Raw genomic sequence first — 21,400 nt, 5'->3', positions numbered from 1 at the left:
AACATGATCCCTCTAGATTTTCTTCTCACTAAGAGAATCCCAAAAGGCCTTCAACAAAAGACCCCCTGAATATTCAAGCCTCGTTGTCTTGCTCCATTGCACGTAGCTATTCCCAGTCCCCCAGTAACTTGCTGGGAGAAACTCAAGTAACTTCAGACAAGCTCCCAATCAAGAGAACTATCAACAATTTCGTTCAAGGCTAACATCAAATCCCATCCTCATGTTGTTGTGATAGTCTTTGTACCGTATTCAATGTACCGTATTTGTATGTCAAAATAACTGAACAAGGCTATCATAAACTGAAGCGATCATAAAAAGAAACTACAAGGCTGACAGTTTTTCATTGACTATCAATCTAAATCATGAAATATTGAGTAACACTTCTGCATAAAATCTTAACACAAACCGAGCCTACTCAGTTTTTCGATAGCCTTTAACAACTGATACAACAACAGTCGAAGAGTTCAATTACGATTTTAGAAATTAAGCTTTTAACCGGGAGGAATTCCCCCAAGTGGCACTTTAAGCCAATGTAATTTGTTTATCTGGATATGTAACACATTTTTGAAAAAATGCGTAAGGGATATAAAAAAGTGGTAGAGCTAAATATTATCAGAATCAATAGGAATTTGTACGATTCGCATGCACGTTTCAAGACCAAAAACATGCAAAAAGAAGAATTTAAATGCGGTGAACTGGCTTAGAGCATTGAACGGCGATAGAGAATCTGATAAGGTGTACAAAATCACCCATATTAAGTTCTATGCCATGTGACGTAATGTGGCAGACTTGTCAATTGAGATTTGATGCCTAACAATTTCCTGGATTTTCTGGCCTTCAAGTTATACATTTGTGCATTTAAAATAAAGCCAAAACAGCTTATCAATCTATCTATGCAAACAGAAGTATTACTTGCAAAAACGAAAATTATAATATTTCTATTTATAAATCTCAGCAGACAGCTTTATTAACTACAACGTCCAGCAATGGTCCAGCAACTGTCCAGAAATGGAACTTCATGGAGCATATTTATGAATTCTTCTTTGGTATTTGCATAGTGACCTGTTGAAAAAGAAATTTTCTATCATGTATTTTAGGTATTTGAATAGATAATAAAATCGTAAACAGAATAATTGTATTCATAAATATCAGTTCTATCATAGAGGCTCACTGGGTTCAGAAACAAAAGTGATTGGCAGCTTCATTCAGAATTATTTCCAAGTTGATCACTAACATAGACACAGCTCCTCCTTATGAGCATTCTAAAATTTATCTCAAAAACTCCGAGGGAGCCTGCGCACCCAAGCCCCCACGTAGCTGGCGCATATAATGCCACACAAACGACTAGCACTTGTATCCTTGGCGAGTGTCACGCAATAGTTTTTCATACTGTTGTTATCATTCTCATAGTTATTATTTTAACAATTCAAGCTATCATCTCAATGATAATGCCTAGGGTTAAGTCTTTCTAACGAAGAAATAACTTAAAAACTTAAAAAACTTTTGGAAAACCTGGAAACACGTTGGAAAATGTTTTCGTAATAAATACAAAAAATATATTAAGAAGCTAAAATCTACCAGAAGCAAAGTAAACTTACCGTCTTGACTTCTGTGTACTCACGTAAGGCGTATTCACCACTAAAAATTGTGATAAGATAATTGATAAAAGTAGCTCTTAAGAAATGCTCTTTTCATTCAAGATAAAGCAGGAAATATTTTTTGAATGAAAAAGTAACAAGAAGCACAAATTCGATAGAAAAAATTAATCTGATCTGTTTACAGTTTCATATTTTTTCACTATCTATCCTCTATTGGACCTAATTCCAAAAAAATACGCTAGGTTTTAGCTTGTTTGAGTGGATGGGGGGGGGGGGGACCGCCAAAACGTAATGTATCAAGGTATGGACTAAAATAATAATTGTTATTACTCTTGTCTTCAGCGACTTTGGCAAAAATCTACTGATGCATTAGACTTTGACAGTGAGAACAGCGGCACTTTGCACCACCTTGAAATTATTCACATCTTTACATAAGTAACTACAATCCGTACCATTTGCGAGATTCTGGCGTATCAATTTGAATCTAAAGCCATGTCTGTACAACATGCACAAATTCGTACCCGTATTTGATGTGCTCAAACACCAAAATGATTCGACGACAGAGAATTTTGAAAACAGAAATTTTTCAAAAACTGTTTACAAAGTGGAGAAATTGAAAATGACTCGGTTAACCTATCAGTTTGTATAGAACCTGAGTTTAAATAGGGATAACACAGAGACGGTGTTCCTGTTTACAAACTGCAAGAAGGTCTCATCTAATGGTACATAGCATGTTAAACAGAATAGCAACGTATAAAGAAACTTTTTATAGTTAACTAGGCAAAGCTCAGTTATGCTGCAGTTAAAGAACTTTCAATGTTGTTGAAACAAGGTGAACTTGAGTGAAGTCTTAAAAACATGGACTTCAAGATATTTTGCGGGCCCCTTTTGATCGGGGGCTCTTAGTTATGAAGCCACTGCATTGATTGAAGCATTGTTAAGAGAAAACTTACAGTTCTCGTCCATGACCTGACTGCTTGAATCCACCAAAAGGTGTCTGTGGCGTGCAGAGGTCGTAACAATTAATCCTGGAAAACCGACAAAGAATAGGTACAAAAAACAATAATCTAACAGGTTATTAAGATACTTTGCAGCTTGAAACAAGCTGGAGATCTTAGGTCCACTTTTCAGGATGACGATAATCGGAAAGTTTGAAAAATCCTAACAATATTCTAAAGGAAATAAAAGTATTAGTAATGCATCTAATTACACAGAATGGTAACAAGAATATATTCAGCATTTTTAAGGAAACCATCATGCTAACATTTTATAAATCCTTTCCAGCAATTAAAGAAACACTAGGGGGAACTAACACAGGATACAACAAACCAAATCATCTACATTGAAAAAGACAGCACAGTGCAGAGTTGCAGAAGCCAGAAGCTAATGAATAAGACATTGAGCGTTTAAACGCCAACAAGATAAAATGAAAGCTACAAGCTAAAATCAACAAAACTTGCTATGTAACTAATATAGCTAGAAATAATATTTTTCAAACTCTTCGCGCTTTTAAAAAATTAATTCTTCTAGGGAAAATTGTAAAAGAAAAATCATTTTTCGATGATATTTGACGAACCATCTTTACCTGATTTTTTGGTGGCTCATGCTTTAACTTCATGTCACTGCACCCGAATTATTCCAGTTAGGCCACTATCTGACTTAGATACAGTCCAAGTATTTTCCAAGTCGAAAACATACTGTTTCGAGACTGGTTTAACGCCAATGACGACGGAAGCATACTTATACGAAATTAATAATTTCTTAGTTGATTCAATTCCAAAAATTTCTTTCTCAGTTGAGCACAAAACCGTCAGGAAGATGGCTACTTATATTTACCTAATAGTTTTCTTCTAAAATTATCCAGTTATGGAGCATCTAAACCAAAAAGGAAATCTACTCACCAGACGCTTCCAGCAAGCACACTGTTAGCAAAGGTCATTGCTTTGTCAATGTCCTTGGTGAGCACACCAGCAGCTAGACCATAGTGAGTTTTGTTGGCTCTCTCGATAACCTCGTCAATGTCTTTGAATTTTATGATTTGTTGAACAGGTCCAAATATCTATACAAAACGATTTAAATAAAAGGGGAAAAAACTGCAACGCTTAAAGAGATCAAATAGAAGATGATTATATATGAATATTATATATGATTATATATGAATATTCAGCTATGCTGAATTGCTGAGTCATAATCATTTACTAACCTCCTCCTTCGCGATTCGCATATCGTCAGTTACGTCAGAGAAGACGGTTGGCTTGACAAAGTATCCCTTGTCACCAAATCTCTCGCCTCCGCACTGTACTTTCGCTCCTTGCTCTTTCCCGCTTTGAATAAGTCCAAGGATTTTATCAAACTGTTCTTTATTGATCTGCACAGAGAGGGAATAAAACAGTATCAAGTTTCCCCTTCCCCTAGAACGCGGTAAAGCAACAATACAAAGTGAGAGGTCTCGAAGAAGACCCTAAAAATGGAATATAAGTATCTACTTTTACGAGGGCAACCGAGCTAAAAACTGGTATTTTTGCCAAATTTATCGCGTACTTTGGTCTCCTTGTTTCCAAAAAATTTTCTTGTTCAAATGATGAAGAATAAATTCATAAAGGTATTACTGGTGCAACACAATCATGAAACACCGATGGAAGTTCTGAAATGACGACTTACCAGACAATTTTAAAGAGAAATTATAAATCACAAATCGTATCAGAACATAAACTCTTAATATATCATTAATCATTATCATTAATCAGATCATAACCATTAAACGATACTCATTGAGTAAGAAGCCACCTAGGCTCAACTTAAAAATAAGAAAAAAGGAATAAATGTTCTTGTATATGTGTGGGCTTCGATGTATACGAGACCAAATTGATGGTACACTTAGTTTATGGATCAAAAGAGGCATAGAACGCACGGCTTTATGAGTTGGTCGTTACACGAGCTACGGTAAGTTAATTTCAAACAATGTTCTTTAGACACGTCTACGATGATGGTTACCTGGGGTCCTTGGGCAGTGTCAACTTTGAACGGGTCACCAACTTTCCTTTCTTCGGCAAGTTTTTTCGCTTTAGCAACAAACTTGTCGTATATTGACTCGTGCACAAACGTTCTCGAACCAGCGCAGCAGTTTTGACCATGGTTTGCAAAAATAGCATTGTGTGCCCAGTCAGCAGCCCAATCAACTTGAAAGGACATAATTCAGGGGTTACACAACGATGAACTCTAGTGACTATGATAATTAGCGACGAAAATGAGTCTAGAAAGCATACTGTAAAGCATTCACAGAACTGCTAATCTTTGTTTTATTTTATAGGATCTTTTTCTCAAATCACCCTTCGCAAAATCTAAATTACCTGGGGATAGTAAACCCATATTTTCTTAAAAAATAGCACGGCTTTTGCAATGTACGAAGAATGTGGAGGAATGGTACTTCGATATTATGAATTGGCGATGTGGACAAAACTGATGATGATGATAATTGATGATGATTGATGATGATTATGATTATGATGATGATTGATGATTATGATTATGATGATTGATGATGATGATTATGATGACGACGATGACAATGATGACGACAACGAAGATTCCAAATATATTAAAAGTCTGAACTTTTCTAGATGCGCTTCCAGTCTGTTTCCCAGACAACTAAGAACCTTTATGCTCTATGAGATTGCGATTCACAGACTTAAAATACCTAAAAAACGGTGGCACGAGCTATGACTCGCCAAGATTACAGAACTCATTTATTGGGGCTCTGTGAGTGGAACCTAACTGGGAATCTGTTTTTTTATTTGACGAAGGACATTTTTCGCTTGATAACATAACACGAATAATTATTCTTATTCGGTTTCAAAATGCGTTTCGCAGATTTACACTTTCTTGATAAACAGCGGGGAATGCTATGACGCAGTAAGTTTACCAAACCCAGATCTTTGAATTCCACTATCAACCTTTGCAAGAAGGAGAAATCGATGCGTGCCTAACGATCCCTAACGACCCGCGCTGACAAAACGGTTCCAGCATAATGATCTCGCGGCAGTGCAATTACTTGATTACGAAGGGGAATCTTTCGTACGTAATTGTGAGCAGCAAAACTTTTAATTTCGTAAACTTCCTAGTTGCGAGTGCAAAGATTTCTTCAACTCAACTATTTGATGAAGAAATGTAGTCACAGATCCCAAGATTATTAATTGGTCATTTTCGTAACTGTTGGTCTGACCTCAGACTTTTAACAAATTTCCATTGTTTCTATGTTTTTCCTACACCAAACTACCTTATCCAACGGGGTCTGAAGAATTTCGAATGAATTTTGGATCAACCCCAGAGAAAATTGAAAAGTCCCTGCAAGCATTTTGTGACAATTTCGCAAAGCCTGGAAATCTTCGAATAACTTTCACCGACTTTGCAAAACTTGCGAAAAACTAAACAGATTTGAAACACTTACAATATATTTTCCACGACTCATGCATGAAAGTTAATTCTTGCAGAAACTCGTGAAATCGCATATTGCCGCACTTTCTTTTGTATCCTACATAGCAAATTGCAAATTATACGTCTAATTACGTTGACGCTTGACAGGATGAAAGCACCATTCTCGATTACGAGAAGTTTCTGATCTATTCTGGCTACCGTTCAACATGCACGTGCAGAACCAATTTTAACTGCACAACGTCACGTGCAAATCTAAAGGTGATTGGTCGAATCTAAGAGGATGACCACAAAGGGGATCTCAGGCTAGCAGCCGAACCCAATTTAATAGCACGATTATAGACCTAAGTGTCGATTAGCGAACCTCAATTGCCCACTTAATCGGGAAACTCACGATTCTCGATTGTTCGTTTGGGAAAATTGGGAAAATCCTTTGATTTTGGAATTCTATGCCTGCATTGTTTCGATTGTCTCCCGCCTTTGAATTCGGCTTCTATGTTTCCATTGTTGAACTCATCAAAATGCCGATCCATTGTTACACAATTGGCAACAATTCTACATATATATATATATATATATATATATATCTATATATATGGATGCCCATCGAGCCGAGCAAAATCCCCCCTTCATGTACTCATTCTTCGTACATAAAAAGGGAAGGTAACAACAGATCGTTAAACATAGATTATCAAACCAAAACAACGCGTTCTTGTTTAAGATTCGAAAACTTTGTCCTGTTCAGTAACATTCGTAGTGAATATTCCTAGCTTTCAACAATCAAAATCGTGAAAGTACATATGAATCAAAGAAAGCCAACGACATGGTGCAAACCGTACGTTCTACATCGGAGAAAATGATCAATGGACTCTTTCCTCCAAGTTCCAATGTCACGCGTTTAAGGTTAGACTTCGCAGCTGCTGCCATAACAATGCGGCCCACCTTGAAAAGAAAAACAATGTTGTATCTCAACGGCATTATTACGGGATATGTCTTTTGGCGACAAAAAAGTGGAACACTACTGCAGGGTATAACAATTGCCCTTTTTTAGATTTTTCTTAACAAATCTGGTTCATCCCTTTTTAATGAAATAACTCATTGATAAAAAAAGAAACTTTCAATCAATGACATGTATTGGAAATGATATTTCGGTTTAAATCAATATGAAAAATTAAATGTTAAATTAGACATCTAAGGGCTGGAAACTCAGTTTGGAAGTGGAGGATAAAAAGTAAACAATTGCAAATATTTCAAAAAGCCTGAAATTATGGAGACATTTAGAGAATGTGATGTATTTGGAGAGAGGCGGCGCTACTCTCCTATGAACCAATACCCGCCTCGTGAGGAAAGGTGATTGTTATATATGCATGTACCTCTGTAGAGCCAGTAAAAGCGACCTTGTCAATTTCCATGTGTTCAGAGATAGCAGCACCTGCCGTTGGTCCATATCCTGGCACTATATTGACAACTCCAGGTGGAAAACCAGCCTAAAATATGAATGAAAGGAGCCTTTTTAAAAATAAATGACAGGCATTGTGCAGCAGAACACAAATGTGCCGTGAGATTTTGTCTGGTGTACCGTGAAAATTTTTCCAATTTCACCAGGATATCAACATTATATTTATCAAAACAGCCCCCGATTTCACATAAAGGTATTTCGTTTTCATTGCTGCAAATTTGCCAAAAACAAAAGGTCTCTTATTGGCTAAACTCTAGTCCAAATCTAGCATATTAAACAAAGCTACTGATAATTACCTCCTTGAATAATGCTGCGCAGTAGAGGGCTGTGAGTGGCGTCTGTTCTGCTGGCTTCAATACAACGGTATTTCCGCAAGCAAGAGCTGGTCCAAGTTTCCATGACAACATGGCTACCGGGAAATTCCACTGAAAGAGACATGATATTACAATGATTAGCAAAAAGGAAGATGTTGTAGAACAAGGGCGGCCGATATTGGGAAATTGTTTATAATACATTCCAAAAGAGCAAAAGAGGCCGGGGAACGAGCGAGCCTAGGCCACGCATGCAGCAACCTTCCCTAGTATCACAATTCAAAGCAATAAAGTTTTGTCAGATAGACTGGTTGCCTCACAGTGCGATGGTTGGAATTTTAATGACGTAGAGAAATGAATATATTTTATTTCTATTTTGAAAATCTTCTTATTGCACTGACGACTTTCACTTAATCACACCAGAGAGTATGAATTCAATAATGACAAAGCAATCGAATTAATACGTTAGCAGTACTCTACTTGCCTTGAAAAGATACACGTTTTTAATCGCATTTTGACTACTAAGTGCATATCGAGCACTTTTTTGAAATTTAGGAAACTTTCACTTGCAAAAATTTCTAAAAAATACAACAGATTGTAAAAAGTGCTGGCTAGTTATAATTGACTTTAAAATGTCTTACTGGGATGATCTGGCCACAGACACCGACTGGCTCATGGCGTGTGTAGCAGAAGATCGAACCATCTGCAAAAATAAATGAGGTCAAACAAATTAAGTCAAATAAATGACTATAGTAGGTCATCACTTGTGCATGCTAGTCGATTAATATTGCAAAAAAAGTTACTCATGGAGATTTGCAACAAACCTTTTGGTGCGCTGGTTTTTGCAATGACAGTATACAGAGTAATGCATAGTTAATTCAAAATAACACATCATACACAGATTCTTAAGATATAAACAAGACTATCCAAACTTTGATAAGGCAGTTTTGAATTGTGAGATCTGTGCAGTTAAATCCCAGTACTACCTTCAACACTAGAGTGACAAGGTTTATACAACGCTTGCTAAACAAGCTAGGATAATCAACCTTAAGAGAAGTAGTGAGGTTTTGACCAAAAACAAGAGATGAAAGACCAACGTACCAGCAGGAATGGTCTTCCCGCATATTTTATCACACCATCCTGCGTAGTACTTGAATACATCCGCAGAATGTTCTATGTCACCAACAGAAGCCGTGTAGGCTTTTCCATTGTCAAGAGATTCCAAACTCTGCATCGAAGTAAAAACAAAGTTTGGGCTGAAATCACAACTTGGCGCAAACGGTTATAAGAAAAGAGTGTAGTTTATCAAGGGTATGGGGTTACGAAAAGAACAAGAGGTCCTCACTATAATATCTTCACAAAAAAAACAAAAATAAGCGAACTGCTACTTTTCCAGATCAATGAAGGGGTTATGCCAGGGGCGGACGCAGAAAAAATCATGACCGTGGCACAAGAATAGTGTTAGGTGACCACGCCCTCTGGTCTTTCGGAAACGCCCAGTCTGAGCATACAGAGACGGGTATAGCTTTTATACTGAAAACATAGTTACATTTAGCGCAAAGCTGTCACCGCTCCTGTTTTCAACTTGCAAACAAATAAAGATGCAAACTGATGTAGGCTTGTCACTGGACGCACTAAAATAATATACATTTAAAAATTTATAAATAATGGCTAGTTCTTACAAGTGACAGATAAAATTATCTTTATCTGTAGCCAGATCAAATTATTGACAAATAAACTAGGCATACTTTTGCGAAGCTTCGACAGCTCGTCCACGAAAAGTTCCTTCAAAGCTGCATGGACTCGCGATTTAATAGATTTTTCAACTATTCTTAGAATATCCATTGCCAAAGCAAAGGTAATCTTTGCAATAAACTCAAATTCGAACTCAATAAAATTCTTGCGTGCTGAATCGCCAGTTTCCTGCAGACCGAACACGTTTTGTTTGTTTACCCAGCAATCACCGGAATCACCCTGGGAATCACCTAAGCAAGTTCATACTCGACAGCACATTTTTTAAATATTTGTGCCACGGTGCCACTTAATGAAAGAACATACGGAGTCTCGATGCAATTGATTTCAATACACATTTCTCGGGTCTCAACAGAAGCATACAGAGCCTCGACCGTGGCACAAGAACAAAAGCACAGCCATTTGGTCTCAAAACATATTGTTTAAAAATGTGCGCGCATACTTCTATTTATATCTAGTGTGGCACGATTGTTACTGTCCATATTTGGTAGAGCCAATTATTCTGTGGTTAACAAAAGGCAAACAATAAGCAAATCCAACATGGCGTACTACTAAATTAACAGCGGAGAGGGGGCGTGGTAGATAGACACTGGAGCGAAGAGGAAGTGTACAGCAAGGACCATATCGGGATACTTAGAACAGTCCATCATTTTCCAAAAATTTAAATTTGGAAATCTGACCGTGGCACGTGCCACCGGTGCCACCGTCTGAATCCGCCCCTGTATGCCCCATTGAGCCTTCAGCTCTACAACCCTGAAGATTATCTATTACCTACAATTACCAACTAAGGGTTGAATACAAAGATCATTTGAAGCATCATTGTAATACCTTTTGCTAGAAAAATAATCAAGCGAAGATGGCAACAATTTGGACATTTTGTAAAGCTAGCCACAAGCGGTTATTAATTACATAATGAGGAACGAACCACAAAAACAGACTTATTTAGCTTAAAAAAGGCATAAAAGAATCAGCACTTACGCTTATATAGTCTATATCTCGGAGCAAAAGCTCTGCAAACTTATGAATCAGTTTCCCTCTTTCGGATGCATCCATGGTTCGCCATTTGGAACCCAATTTGAAGGCATTTCTTGCAGCTTGGACCGCTTTGTCAACATCGGCCTGGAATTTTTAAGGCAACATATCTATACTGATTTACATGAAACAAATCCAAAACAAGAACAGTTCAAGTATCAATTGAAATTCAGGTTGAAAATCATTTCAAATCTATCAGTTTAAGCCGCAAATTAATGAGACGATAAATGTAGTACACGATAAATGTAGCGTATGAATGTACTATGTCAGGCAATTAGGATACAGGTTTTGCATTTGGTGCTTTAATAGCATAAAACTTCATCTTTTGGCTGACAAGCTGACTCTGGTAACTGGCAATTCTATTTTGATATTTGCATGAAATCTCTGAAAGCTCCTGGTAACAAATACTCTTAATTTTCTAAACAATAAAAACATATTGTTATTGAATGCTGCGCTGTAATAATTCGTTTAATGATTGCAACTGAAACTTCTCGATCGTACCAGCCTACACCAAATTAACAAGATAAGCTTGAATTGTGTTTTGTGACATGATAAATTACGTAGACTCGAGTTCAATAGTTTCGAAGACAAACAACCTCTGGGTGGGTCAACACTCCGCTTTCATGAAAACAGAAGTTTTTAAGGCAACGATCATCCATTAAATTTAAATTTGTTCTTCCTAACATAGAGGGGAAGAGGTACATCTTGAAAAGCTTTTTTAAAAATTAAAAAAAAGAGGATAGAGGACTTGAGCGCTCTCTTCTACTTTCCTAGAAGTGGGCCCATTTCTGGGATCAGAAGGCTGGAGCCTCACATCAATGAACGCCTCACTCCCGTGCAGCCAGTAAAACATGGCTTCCAACATGTTGAGGAGCTTTTATGGAGCCTTGTCGAATTCAGGTATGTTCCTGCAAAAACTTAGCATTAATGTAATTCACAAATTTTTTTTAGATGTAGTTATTCAAAGTGAAGTTTATCGGAGCTAGGTTCTCATTCATTATGGGACTAGGCCTACACTTGTGCATCTGGAATCCTTTTCATTCTGATTGTTGCACAAGAACCTTTCGCAAGACGAATTATGGCATCGCAGTATTTGGCCGTTAGCGAGGGTGGGGTTTAAACCAATTGATCAAATTATCAAAATCCTTAAGTGGTCATCGGTGAAACTTAAGAAATTATATGCATGCACTATCTAAAACATTTAAACAGGCAGCCATAAGTCGTCAGGCTTACATATTTCAGGCCTAATTTGAATCACTTCGTCCCGCAAAAAATCTTAAAATCTTAATCTAAGATATTTGCATTGTAGGTGATACGTTGCTGAATTTGTGCTGGCAATTATATGAAATTACAGAGAAAACTAATTATGTCATTGCTAGCTCAGGGGGTATACTTGAGACGGAAACTTTAAAACTTAAATTATATAAATCACATATTTAAGAAGTTTTGTAAGTGAACTGTATTCAGTCAACCACTTACAGGCCATTTCATGCAATATTGAATGATGTTTGTATCTTTCTAGTTAGCATCACTTATGACACCATTTGCAAAAGTGGCTGACTTTATTAAAGTTTAGTTTTTGACAAATTTTCTTAAAGAGTGCATCAATTTCTCCACAAAAACATTGAGCAGATTAGAGCATTGAGAAATGCATTCAAACACCAGGAACTGTTTTATCCACAAAGAAATTTGAAATATCGACAAATCATTGTATGCTCACCGATGCTTCCTCTTTAAATGCTGCTGGAGCTAGTTATTGTATGCAAAATTCCCAACATGTAGTCATGTAATGGCCTGTAAGCGTTGTAAAGACTGGACTAATAGTTTAAGTTACAAAATGCTCTTAAAAAGCATTTTATTGCACCAACACCATGGTCCAGGGTTTTTTCTATAGACTATGCTTATATATCCCATTGATCCGCAGAACAAAGTCAGCCCCTGGGAGCAATAATAATGTTAGAAAAATCAGCCCCAAGCAGAGGATTTAATTACTTTACAAGCACTTGTTATGTCCGGACACCAATATCCACAGGAAATTTGATTGCAAAAATATGGAACAAAAAAAGCAAGGCTGAGATTAAAAAACACCAAAATGAAACTGGAGCCACATGTTCTTATGTATAAAACGTGCAGGCATAGAAGATAGAAATTTTTTACCACCTTACAGTACAACCCAACTCTTACAATTAGAACTGATCTATTTGATGGTTTTAATGAATTTCTAGGTCTGATTGTTATGTTTTTTAGCTTAAATAAACCAAGATTTTCACAAAAATAAAAGGATTTCCGGGGATTTTGAAATAAAACAAACAGATTTCCACAAAAAGCGATTTTCCCCTGAAAATAAACTTCTTCTTCTGACTATGACAGCTCCTCCACGAAGGGGGGTGTGGTCGGCACTATTTCCCCTCATGTGTTTGCAAAACAATAGACTTCTTTCTTGACTTCTGATTTTTATGCAAATGGTTGTAAGCCAAGAACATCAGGCATATGGCCACTAATTCTGACCCACACAATTTAACCTGCGTTTTGTTAACTGCATGACCTGCATTTTACACCTTCTGTTAGAGAAACCCTCCTCTAAAACACAAAATTAAATCTTGCCTTTAGATGTCACAGTACTCTGGCATCACGTAAGAGGGGCACAAAATTGAGTGAATGGAAATTAAGAGTTCTTTTATGGTTACCAAAAGTGAAATGCCAGAATCATTCCATACAGATCTGTATACTCTGTTTATTGCAAATTCACTGAAATTTTTGTTCTTCCTTCCAGGTATTTCACAAACCATTGGTAGTAGTGGTTTCATCAAAAATATCACCAGAGCGATTTCTACAAGCAGCCCGTGTATGACCTACTATGTCAAGAAAACCTACTTAAAAAGGTGGGGAAGAAGAGACATGAAGCGCAGAAAGTTGTTTGCTGAGCATGAAGCAGAAAGAAATGCACTGCGAGCAATAAAGAAGTCAGACATTTTGCCATTAATTGTCAAAACAAAGGCTGCAGAAGACCTTCAAAATCTTCCCCTAAATAGTTGCATCACAAGAATGCGTGACAGATGTACATTGACTGACCGTGCTAGAGGTGTTGTTATTAAATACAGAATTTCAAGAATTATGTTCAGAGACTTTGCAGATACAGGACTTATATCTGGTGTTACAAGATCTTCTTGGTAAATTAATTCATCAATAGTAAAAATTCTGAGATAAAACTTTTCTTCTACAGTCACCCTGTCTCATATGTAACAAAAATATTCATTATGTATTCTCTGTTTCCTATAATTAACTTTATTTTGGCCTTGTCTGTTGAGTTATGAGAAGTTTTAAAATTGAATGACAAGTTTGCAAAATTTGGTTTTTTTACTTTTTGGGTCATTTTCTGGCTTAAAAGTTATCCTAAAATGTTTCTGTATCTTGCTGCAACCATTTGATTTTTTGTTGGTTAAAAAGTCTTGCAGCAGTGTTGCTATTTTGTGGCACATAGTGGAACACATTTGTGAGGGATGTACAAATATTTAGTCATTTTCTGTCAATTCTTATTTACATAGTATTGATCTTGTTTTTCTTTGTATGTTTTTTATTTTATACCTTTTGACCAAGAGAAAATTGTTGAAGTCACAGGGAAACCTTTTTAAGAATTGCAAATGCAAATTTTCCTAGAAAAGCTAACGTTACCAATTATTTATTCTCATTATCTTCGACTTTAATGTTGGCTTATTGCTACATCTTTGAAAAATAGCCAGCTGCTAAATCAAGGTCCAGCCACAACTTGCCTTAAAACAAACAGTTCGCTTGATCTTTTTATGTTTGAGATATTGCTTCCTTGCAGGTTACATCCTCTGTGTCTCATCCCAAAATCAATCCTATGTCTTGCATCCTGCAAATTTTCTGTCTGGTGTTTCCTCCAAAGTGAACTTCTTTGTGGGGCTGGTTCATTGTCTTGTTGATATAGGCTTGAAAGGGATTTATTGATTAGGATATTGCATATTGTCCAATATCAAAGCCATCTGGTTGAGCTCATGCACTATTTAGCACAAGTACCTATATCTAAAGCTTCTGCTTAGGGTGGAAAGCCATTTTCTCTTGTAATTTTGCAAATGTTCATCTAATGAGAACCTGATCATGGTCAATGATTGATGGCAGTTGATCAAGCCTTGCTCTAATGAAAATGAAGTTGCTCCATGAAATGAGCTCCTAAGAATGTTGAGGCGCTCTATTTCACACCTCTAAATAAAATTGCCTTGAAAACATCTTTGGGAGGAGAACAAAATTTTGCAGAAAATGGAAGCAAAGTAAAAATTGGCTCCTTAAAATAATAATGGGGATCAAGCTCCCACGGTGCCACAAATTTGGGCCCTGGCACAGGCGACACAACAACCCCTGCATCCCCTGCACTCCAGGGGGTGCAGATGCCTAGAGGGCACAGGAGGGCTGTACATAAAATTTTTTTCAAAGCTTTTTCTTCCTGCGCAGGATTATTGCAGGGGGCATACGATAAGGCTGTGATGCCACTGGGCTCTGGGTATGATAAAGTACGGTATTGATTTCTATACAGTGTCCTGTGAACAGGTCTCAGGTCATATCTACACCACATACCTTTTAATACTACAGTCATAATGAAAGCGAATCTAGCGTTTGGTGTCTAAACGGAAATGACACATTTTCAAATATCGTTATGCTTTTTGTATTTTTGGTGTATTTGTATTTGTTTTTACATAGCATTTGAAGGCAGTTTTTAGGACACTGAAAAGCTTAATGCTTATCGAGCAGTGTCCCGGTCCTTCCTTTCGATGTGATCATACCTCATGATTTCTTTACCTGGAATTACAGAGAGCTGATGATTCTCACTCTGGGTGAAAGTCTGGTCATGCCAGGGACTTGAAACATGGACCCTTGGGTCTGTAGTCAGTGCCTCTAACAACTGAGCCATCCTCACACTTTTCAATGATTCAACTCTCAAATTCAATAATATTTTTTGTATTTTCAATGTATAGAAAATAATGTTTTCACTTGAAAATGTATACTTTTAGATGTAACCTTCAAAGAGTAGAAAACTTCATCTAATTATCAATGGGAGTACAAATATTATAAATCATAATTTTGTGGCCATTAGAGAAGATGGCTTAATTTTGATCAACATATTTTTAAAACAATATTTTGCTTCATGGCAATACAGTTTTACATTTCCGTGCACGCATTAAATTACTCTCTTTAAGGTGAGTTTTAGGCACTTGTGGGCAGGGCCTGGGTTGATTGATGACAATGATGTGTCATAAGGACTGTGATGATGATTATAATCAAAATGATGATTTTGATAATAATGGCCATGATCAAGGGACAAGATAGTGAGGGGGCTAAGAAGATTGAGCCCCCCCCCCCTCCCCCACAAATTTGAAAACTTCTAATGTAATATTATAGGGAAAATGGAAGCCCTGGCCATGAACATGATTGGTGATGGCTGATATGATGAGAGTAAAATCTGATTAAGAGCAAACAAAATTTACTATGAATAACATACCTTATCTCCCTCTTGGATCTGACAGATAACCTCTCCATTGCATGGGTTTATTGTTGGAAATGTCTTCCCACTTGCTGAATTATACCATTCATTATTGATAAATAGCTATTGATAAAAAACACAATAAGGCCAATACATACAAAGCTAATAGATTTGATTTGTATGGAAAAGCTTTAAATGAAATAAAAATGTCTCTGACAGGTTGAGCCCCCTATTCAGAGCTGAGATAGCTCCAAAATTTGAACTAATAATTGATATAATGTTATAGAGTATTGAACTCAAAGATACAGTGGTTGCTAAAATAAGATAAAACAATGGATTAAGCACCTGAAAATATTTTTAAAGTAATAGCAGACACTAGTCTTTGATATACAATTCAAAATTTACAAGTGAACTAATCAAAATCAATGGGCTGCCAGGTAATGTTAAGAACTCTTGTGGTTTGATTGGGGGAAATAGCCTCTGCTCATGTGGCAATATCTCAGTTAATTTATAACAATTCAACTTTTTTTGCACATATCAAGGTATTTCATGGTGCTCTTTCAGGTATGTGGTCAAGATTCAAGAATTCTAAAAATGCATTTTTAGGACCTCAGCACTTTGCCCTTGAAACTTGTGTTTCCACTCTTGGTTTTGTGGTGCATTTTGGAAGGCTGGTGTTTTTTTCTCTTAACGCATTGATGTGTTACAAAGAATAAAACCATGTGGCGCATGTCCTCTATAAAAATGGCACTCCCCCTTTCTGGCGAGATAACAGGACACACTTCATGACTCAAAACAAAATGCAGAGCAGAGCTGAATCATCCTTAATCCACATCCCAATGTTTGTGACTCCATAGATCACACCAAACTGTTCAGTACCCCCCGGGGGATGTATGTCCCACTTTGCGTTGCCATTTGTCCCCATAGTAAGCATGCACTGTCAAATGACATAATCCTTCCCGAGATTGAATCATCTTGCTGTTAGGCCGATTTGATGTTGTCTATTGTCCCATTTCTCAAGTTAAATGGCATGACTCAAACCCTGAACTTGCTAAAATTGGAGCTGGAACGTCTCAAATGTAACGGGTAAGCCATGTCACTAACTAGAAAGACGTCAAGCAAAATAATAGTGGTCCTAATTTCTTGCGACAGATGTGTAACGCAACCCAACTGCTTTTACTCTATAAATTTAAAGCTGATTTTCACTATACATACCTGTGTATATTTAATCTCAGGATTCCTGTTTCCAATGTCGTCGCCCATAGCTAAACAGAAATTGAATGTGGCACTAAACAAGGGGAGCAATAAACAGAGCACCGCCTACCAGCTTTCAGAATGGAAGAGGGAGGTTGACACCAGTCAGGAGAGTGTTGCAGTGCTGCAGGAAGTCTGGAATTAGTTGGGGGCACCATTGTTTGAGAACAATAGGAAAATCGGGTCATTTACTGGAAACAAAGAATTTTTATAATTTTGAAGTCCCGAGCTCCCCCCTCCCGAAATGGGCAGTATGGCTACCTCCCTGAATTGATGTGAAATGCACACAAGGACCCTCGCAAAAAAGTAGAAACAAAAAATAGAAAAGGCCATTTATCGGCATTTTGCAAAGGGGCTCTGCCACACTGTTTACACCACTGCCAGTCAGGCAAGTTTGGCCCCGGTCACCCCTAGTTTTTCCATTTGTTTTTAAAAGATCCAAAACTGCGTGGAGGCAGCTGTGACCTACATGTCAAAGGTCAATCAGGGCATGTAGATTGTGGCAGTGGCGGGGCCACGGGGGGATGGGGGGACTAGTCCCCCACTTTTTCACAGAGTTGGTCCTTAAGATTGTTGCAAACCTGATGAGAAAACTTCGGGGGGGGGGAGTATGTACGTTATCTAGATCGTCACATTTAAAGGACATTTCTTAGGAGAAAATAGGTGTTTCCTCTGGAAGAAAATGTCTCAAACAGGTAAAAAGGGCGTGGTCCAAAAGAGCGTGGTCCCTGACACACCTTTTGTGCCCCCATTTATCGAAGGCTGGAGCCGCCACTGGGTTGTGGTAATTTTTCGTTTAGCTGTTTTGACTATTTCAGCTTACAGTCTAAAGACAAAGAATTGCTAAAGAATTTCCTGCAAAATAACAATGTATTGGGTTTGAAGGGCACTTAATCGTGGTAACCTTATATGCTGCGACCTATGAGACCACGCACATTTTACCTCATTTCATTTAATGAATACAAGGTGAATGTCCTAATAAAAATCTTTTTTAAGGGTCTATCTTGGCTTAATAACAAATGGAATAAAAAAAATAAATTAGAAATTAACAGGGATTGGGGTGGTATGATGAGAAACATAGAAAAGGTGCAACTTTAATGCACACTTTCTACCGAATTCTGAATCAGAATACGTTTCTTTGAAATTAATTGTATCTTCTTAATGGATTTGGATTTACTGAGTAGAGCAATTTTAACAAAACAAACTTGAATGATTTAATTTTATTTTACATTGATTATAAAGATGATTTAATCTAACAAGAGAAAAGCTCATACTTCCCTTCTTCTATTGTGCATACTCTCTCGCAAGCCTGTCATATTAAAAACTTATCTTTTTTCGTTAATGATGACTGATTTTTGGGTCAAAATTTGCTGCACCACCCAAAAAGAATAATTTGCAATAAAAGATGGACTAAAACTGCAGATTCATGACAGGCACGAGTGAAAAAAATAAGACTCGAAAATTCGTCTCATAGTTGTAGGCGCAATTACTTACAATAAACCTTTAAAGAAATCTGTACTCAGAAAAAGGAAAAGATTTAATAGTTTTAAATTTCAACATTTTCAATGTTATTAAAATCTTAACACGTTTAAACATCTTAAAATTTATTTGTTTATCAAACGTAAGTTATTATCATATATTTCTTTTTTCTCTGGAACAGGACTCGTTTGAAAAGCAGTTTCCTGTACATTTTTATAAATATGCATATACTGAAATGAATTATCCAGTATTAATATTTTATAAATGAAATTAAAAAATAGAGAATCCTTAATTATCGCTAGGTGATTATTCATCTTTTCAAAGCATCTAATTCCCAACTGCAAGAGCAAAGGATTCGTTCAGCAGATAATTGCAGCTTTCCTTTAAGTTCTCCTTCCTTTTCCTTCCCATCCTCGTTTTCGTTTTCGTTTTCGTTTTCGTCTTCGTCTTCGTCTTCGTCTTCGTTCGCGTCTTCATCCTTAATTAATGCTAGGAGATAATTAATCTTTATTCTATTCATCGGAGAAAAAACGTCAATCAAAGAACTCTATCAATTTAAATGAAATAGCTCCCTCAGAAGACGTTACCACGGACGTTATCAAATCAGGTGTCGAGGTTACATTCCCTCATCATATAAAGCAAAGTTGGGCCGTTGGTGTATATTGCAAAAATGTTATTTCAAACTAAATTAAAGCTACATCTAATGTAAAATTACTTGAGGAGTGGCCTTGCTGGACATGAGATGTCATGTTTTTAGGAAAATGTGAAGGATATCTAGATATATGAGTTTATCGACAACACCTGCCAAAGCCTCGCAAACGACACCAGATTTTTAGTTTACCATGCGACTTGAACGTGGCTTGTACATCTTCAGATAGGTTAATATTTTCAAATTGCTTCATTGAGAAAATCAAATATATGTGATATTCTCGTAATTTAGATACAAAATTTTACAACGATAAAGATTGCGTTAAAGGGAAATCCAATTGACATGCTACATTACATCACAAAGCCGTATGAACGAAATTCATATTAGGGGGCTGCCCATTGTATTCCTTCTCATTCAGTACACTGCTATAAGGGAAAGATACGACGGTTTGACAATTGTTGGGGGGTACGTCCCCCCAACCCCACTCGGTTCTGACAGCCCTACATCATTATTATATGGCTGCTGACATTCACAAATCATATCCAGTCTTACGTTCATTTCAATTATTCTGTGAAAGCTATCAATAAGAAACATATGATTTCATCAAAAAATCGTTTTTCGAGAATACTCTTGAGGGCCTTTAGCTTTGCGCTTGAAGGTGCACACCGTGTCTTACCCCACTGACCATGACCCATCCACTTTCTACCTAAGTATGCTTTTGATAACTCATAGCCAATATTTTTCTTCTCTGTGAACAACCCTCACCCCTAACCTCTAATCATGAAGTCTACGACGTTGCCTCTGAGTATTGATTATACACCAACACCATGGTTTCAGATAGACAATAGAAATATTAAGCGAATAAGGTAAAACAGAGGGTTTTGCTTAAGAAATGACGTCATTTTAACAAATTGATAATTATTCAAGCTGATGTTATTGAGCAAAGCTTTGTGCTAAGGCATACTTGCTTTTCTCTGTGTTTACATCTGGACTTCGGCTCTTGGGAGAACTTTGATGTATACTAGATGACAGGCAGCTGTTTTTGGGTAAGGTAGAAGACTGCATTGCAATGTAAATATCTTTTTCAAGAATGTTATCTACTGAATCCTTTTTTATTAGATCTTGCTCTAAAAGGCTGCTTGAACTATATCGCTGCTCTCTCGTGCCAAATTTCCTTTTTTCTTGCGAGAAAGATTTTGCAAGCCTATCCTTATTTTGGTTGTAACAATTGTTCTCGCTATCCTTGATTATCAACTGGTCACCTGGAACTTCAGGGAAGGGCTTGCTGATGCTAAACCTTTTTGGCCCAATTGCCATTTTGTGCCTTTCATTCACTCCATTTAAATATGTTAAATGAGTGCTCATTTTCCCTGAATTACATAAGAAGCTTGGAGGTGTTTTCTCAACAGACCTGTCTATAGGATAATTTTTCTCAACCCTGGTATTTTTCAAAGTGTTTTTCAGATGTTCTTCTTTTGGTGCATCCAGGGGCTTCATTCTAAATGATTGATATTTCTTGTCAATTTTACCTTGCCGTTCAGGCACATAAAGGATCTCGTTATATGGCTCTTCCTTGAAGCATTTCAATTGAAAGCTGTAACTGCAACTTGCTTTACGTCTTATCGCCCGTAGTTGCTTTCTTTCTTCTCTATCAATCGATAAAGTAGTCTCAGCCCGGGAAGCACATTCTGATATAGAACTCGTATCAGATGTTGACCAAGCAATTTTTCTTTTCACGAAACAAGGGCTTTCAAGCTTAGGAAATTCCTTTAGTTGTCCAGAACGAGGCTTTGCAGAACCTGGCTTGGAAAAGTTCTTGGTTACCGTTGTTGGAGAGGACCTTGAATTACGGGAAGATGTGCATCTAGTCTTGACAAGAATGACCTCAGTCCTTGAACTCCAATTTGAATCCTCATACTTTTTTGATAAACCTGTGTC

The 21,400-nt window shown here is 37.1% G+C and overlaps 2 protein-coding genes across 3 annotated transcripts; one reads left to right on the top strand and one right to left on the bottom strand.

Moving 5' to 3' along the window:
- Positions 1-330: 330 nt before the first annotated feature.
- Positions 331-17,455, bottom strand: LOC135692583 (aldehyde dehydrogenase 1A1). 2 transcript variants are annotated; one of them, XM_065210771.2, is made up of 14 exons: positions 17,296-17,455; positions 16,099-16,203; positions 10,530-10,670; positions 8,901-9,027; positions 8,441-8,502; positions 7,785-7,913; positions 7,403-7,516; positions 6,869-6,971; positions 4,593-4,777; positions 3,802-3,966; positions 3,500-3,657; positions 2,552-2,626; positions 1,599-1,638; positions 331-1,062 (listed from the first exon to the last, which is right to left on the bottom strand). In XM_065210771.2, the coding sequence occupies exons 1-14, from the start codon at positions 17,341-17,343 to the stop codon at positions 1,030-1,032; spliced, it is 1,485 nt and encodes a 494-aa protein (XP_065066843.2). In that variant the 5' UTR covers positions 17,344-17,455; the 3' UTR covers positions 331-1,029. The 2 variants fall into 2 exon arrangements, with proteins under 2 accessions (XP_065066843.2, XP_065066851.2); XM_065210779.2 differs by lacking the exon at positions 1,599-1,638.
- On the top strand, positions 11,390-14,237 carry LOC148959274 (uncharacterized). Its single transcript, XM_089110573.1, has 2 exons — positions 11,390-11,483; positions 13,357-14,237. The coding sequence occupies exons 1-2, from the start codon at positions 11,435-11,437 to the stop codon at positions 13,755-13,757; spliced, it is 450 nt and encodes a 149-aa protein (XP_088966699.1). The 5' UTR covers positions 11,390-11,434; the 3' UTR covers positions 13,758-14,237.
- Positions 17,456-21,400: the final 3,945 nt, after the last annotated feature.

The sequence above is a fragment of the Rhopilema esculentum genome, chromosome 10 (assembly GCF_057945365.1).
Source record: "Rhopilema esculentum isolate cy_ngs chromosome 10, ASM5794536v1, whole genome shotgun sequence".
Classification (NCBI taxonomy): Eukaryota; Metazoa; Cnidaria; class Scyphozoa; order Rhizostomeae; family Rhizostomatidae; genus Rhopilema; species Rhopilema esculentum.
Note: the sequence above shows the minus strand (reverse complement) of the source record. Positions and strands in the feature narration are given on the sequence as shown.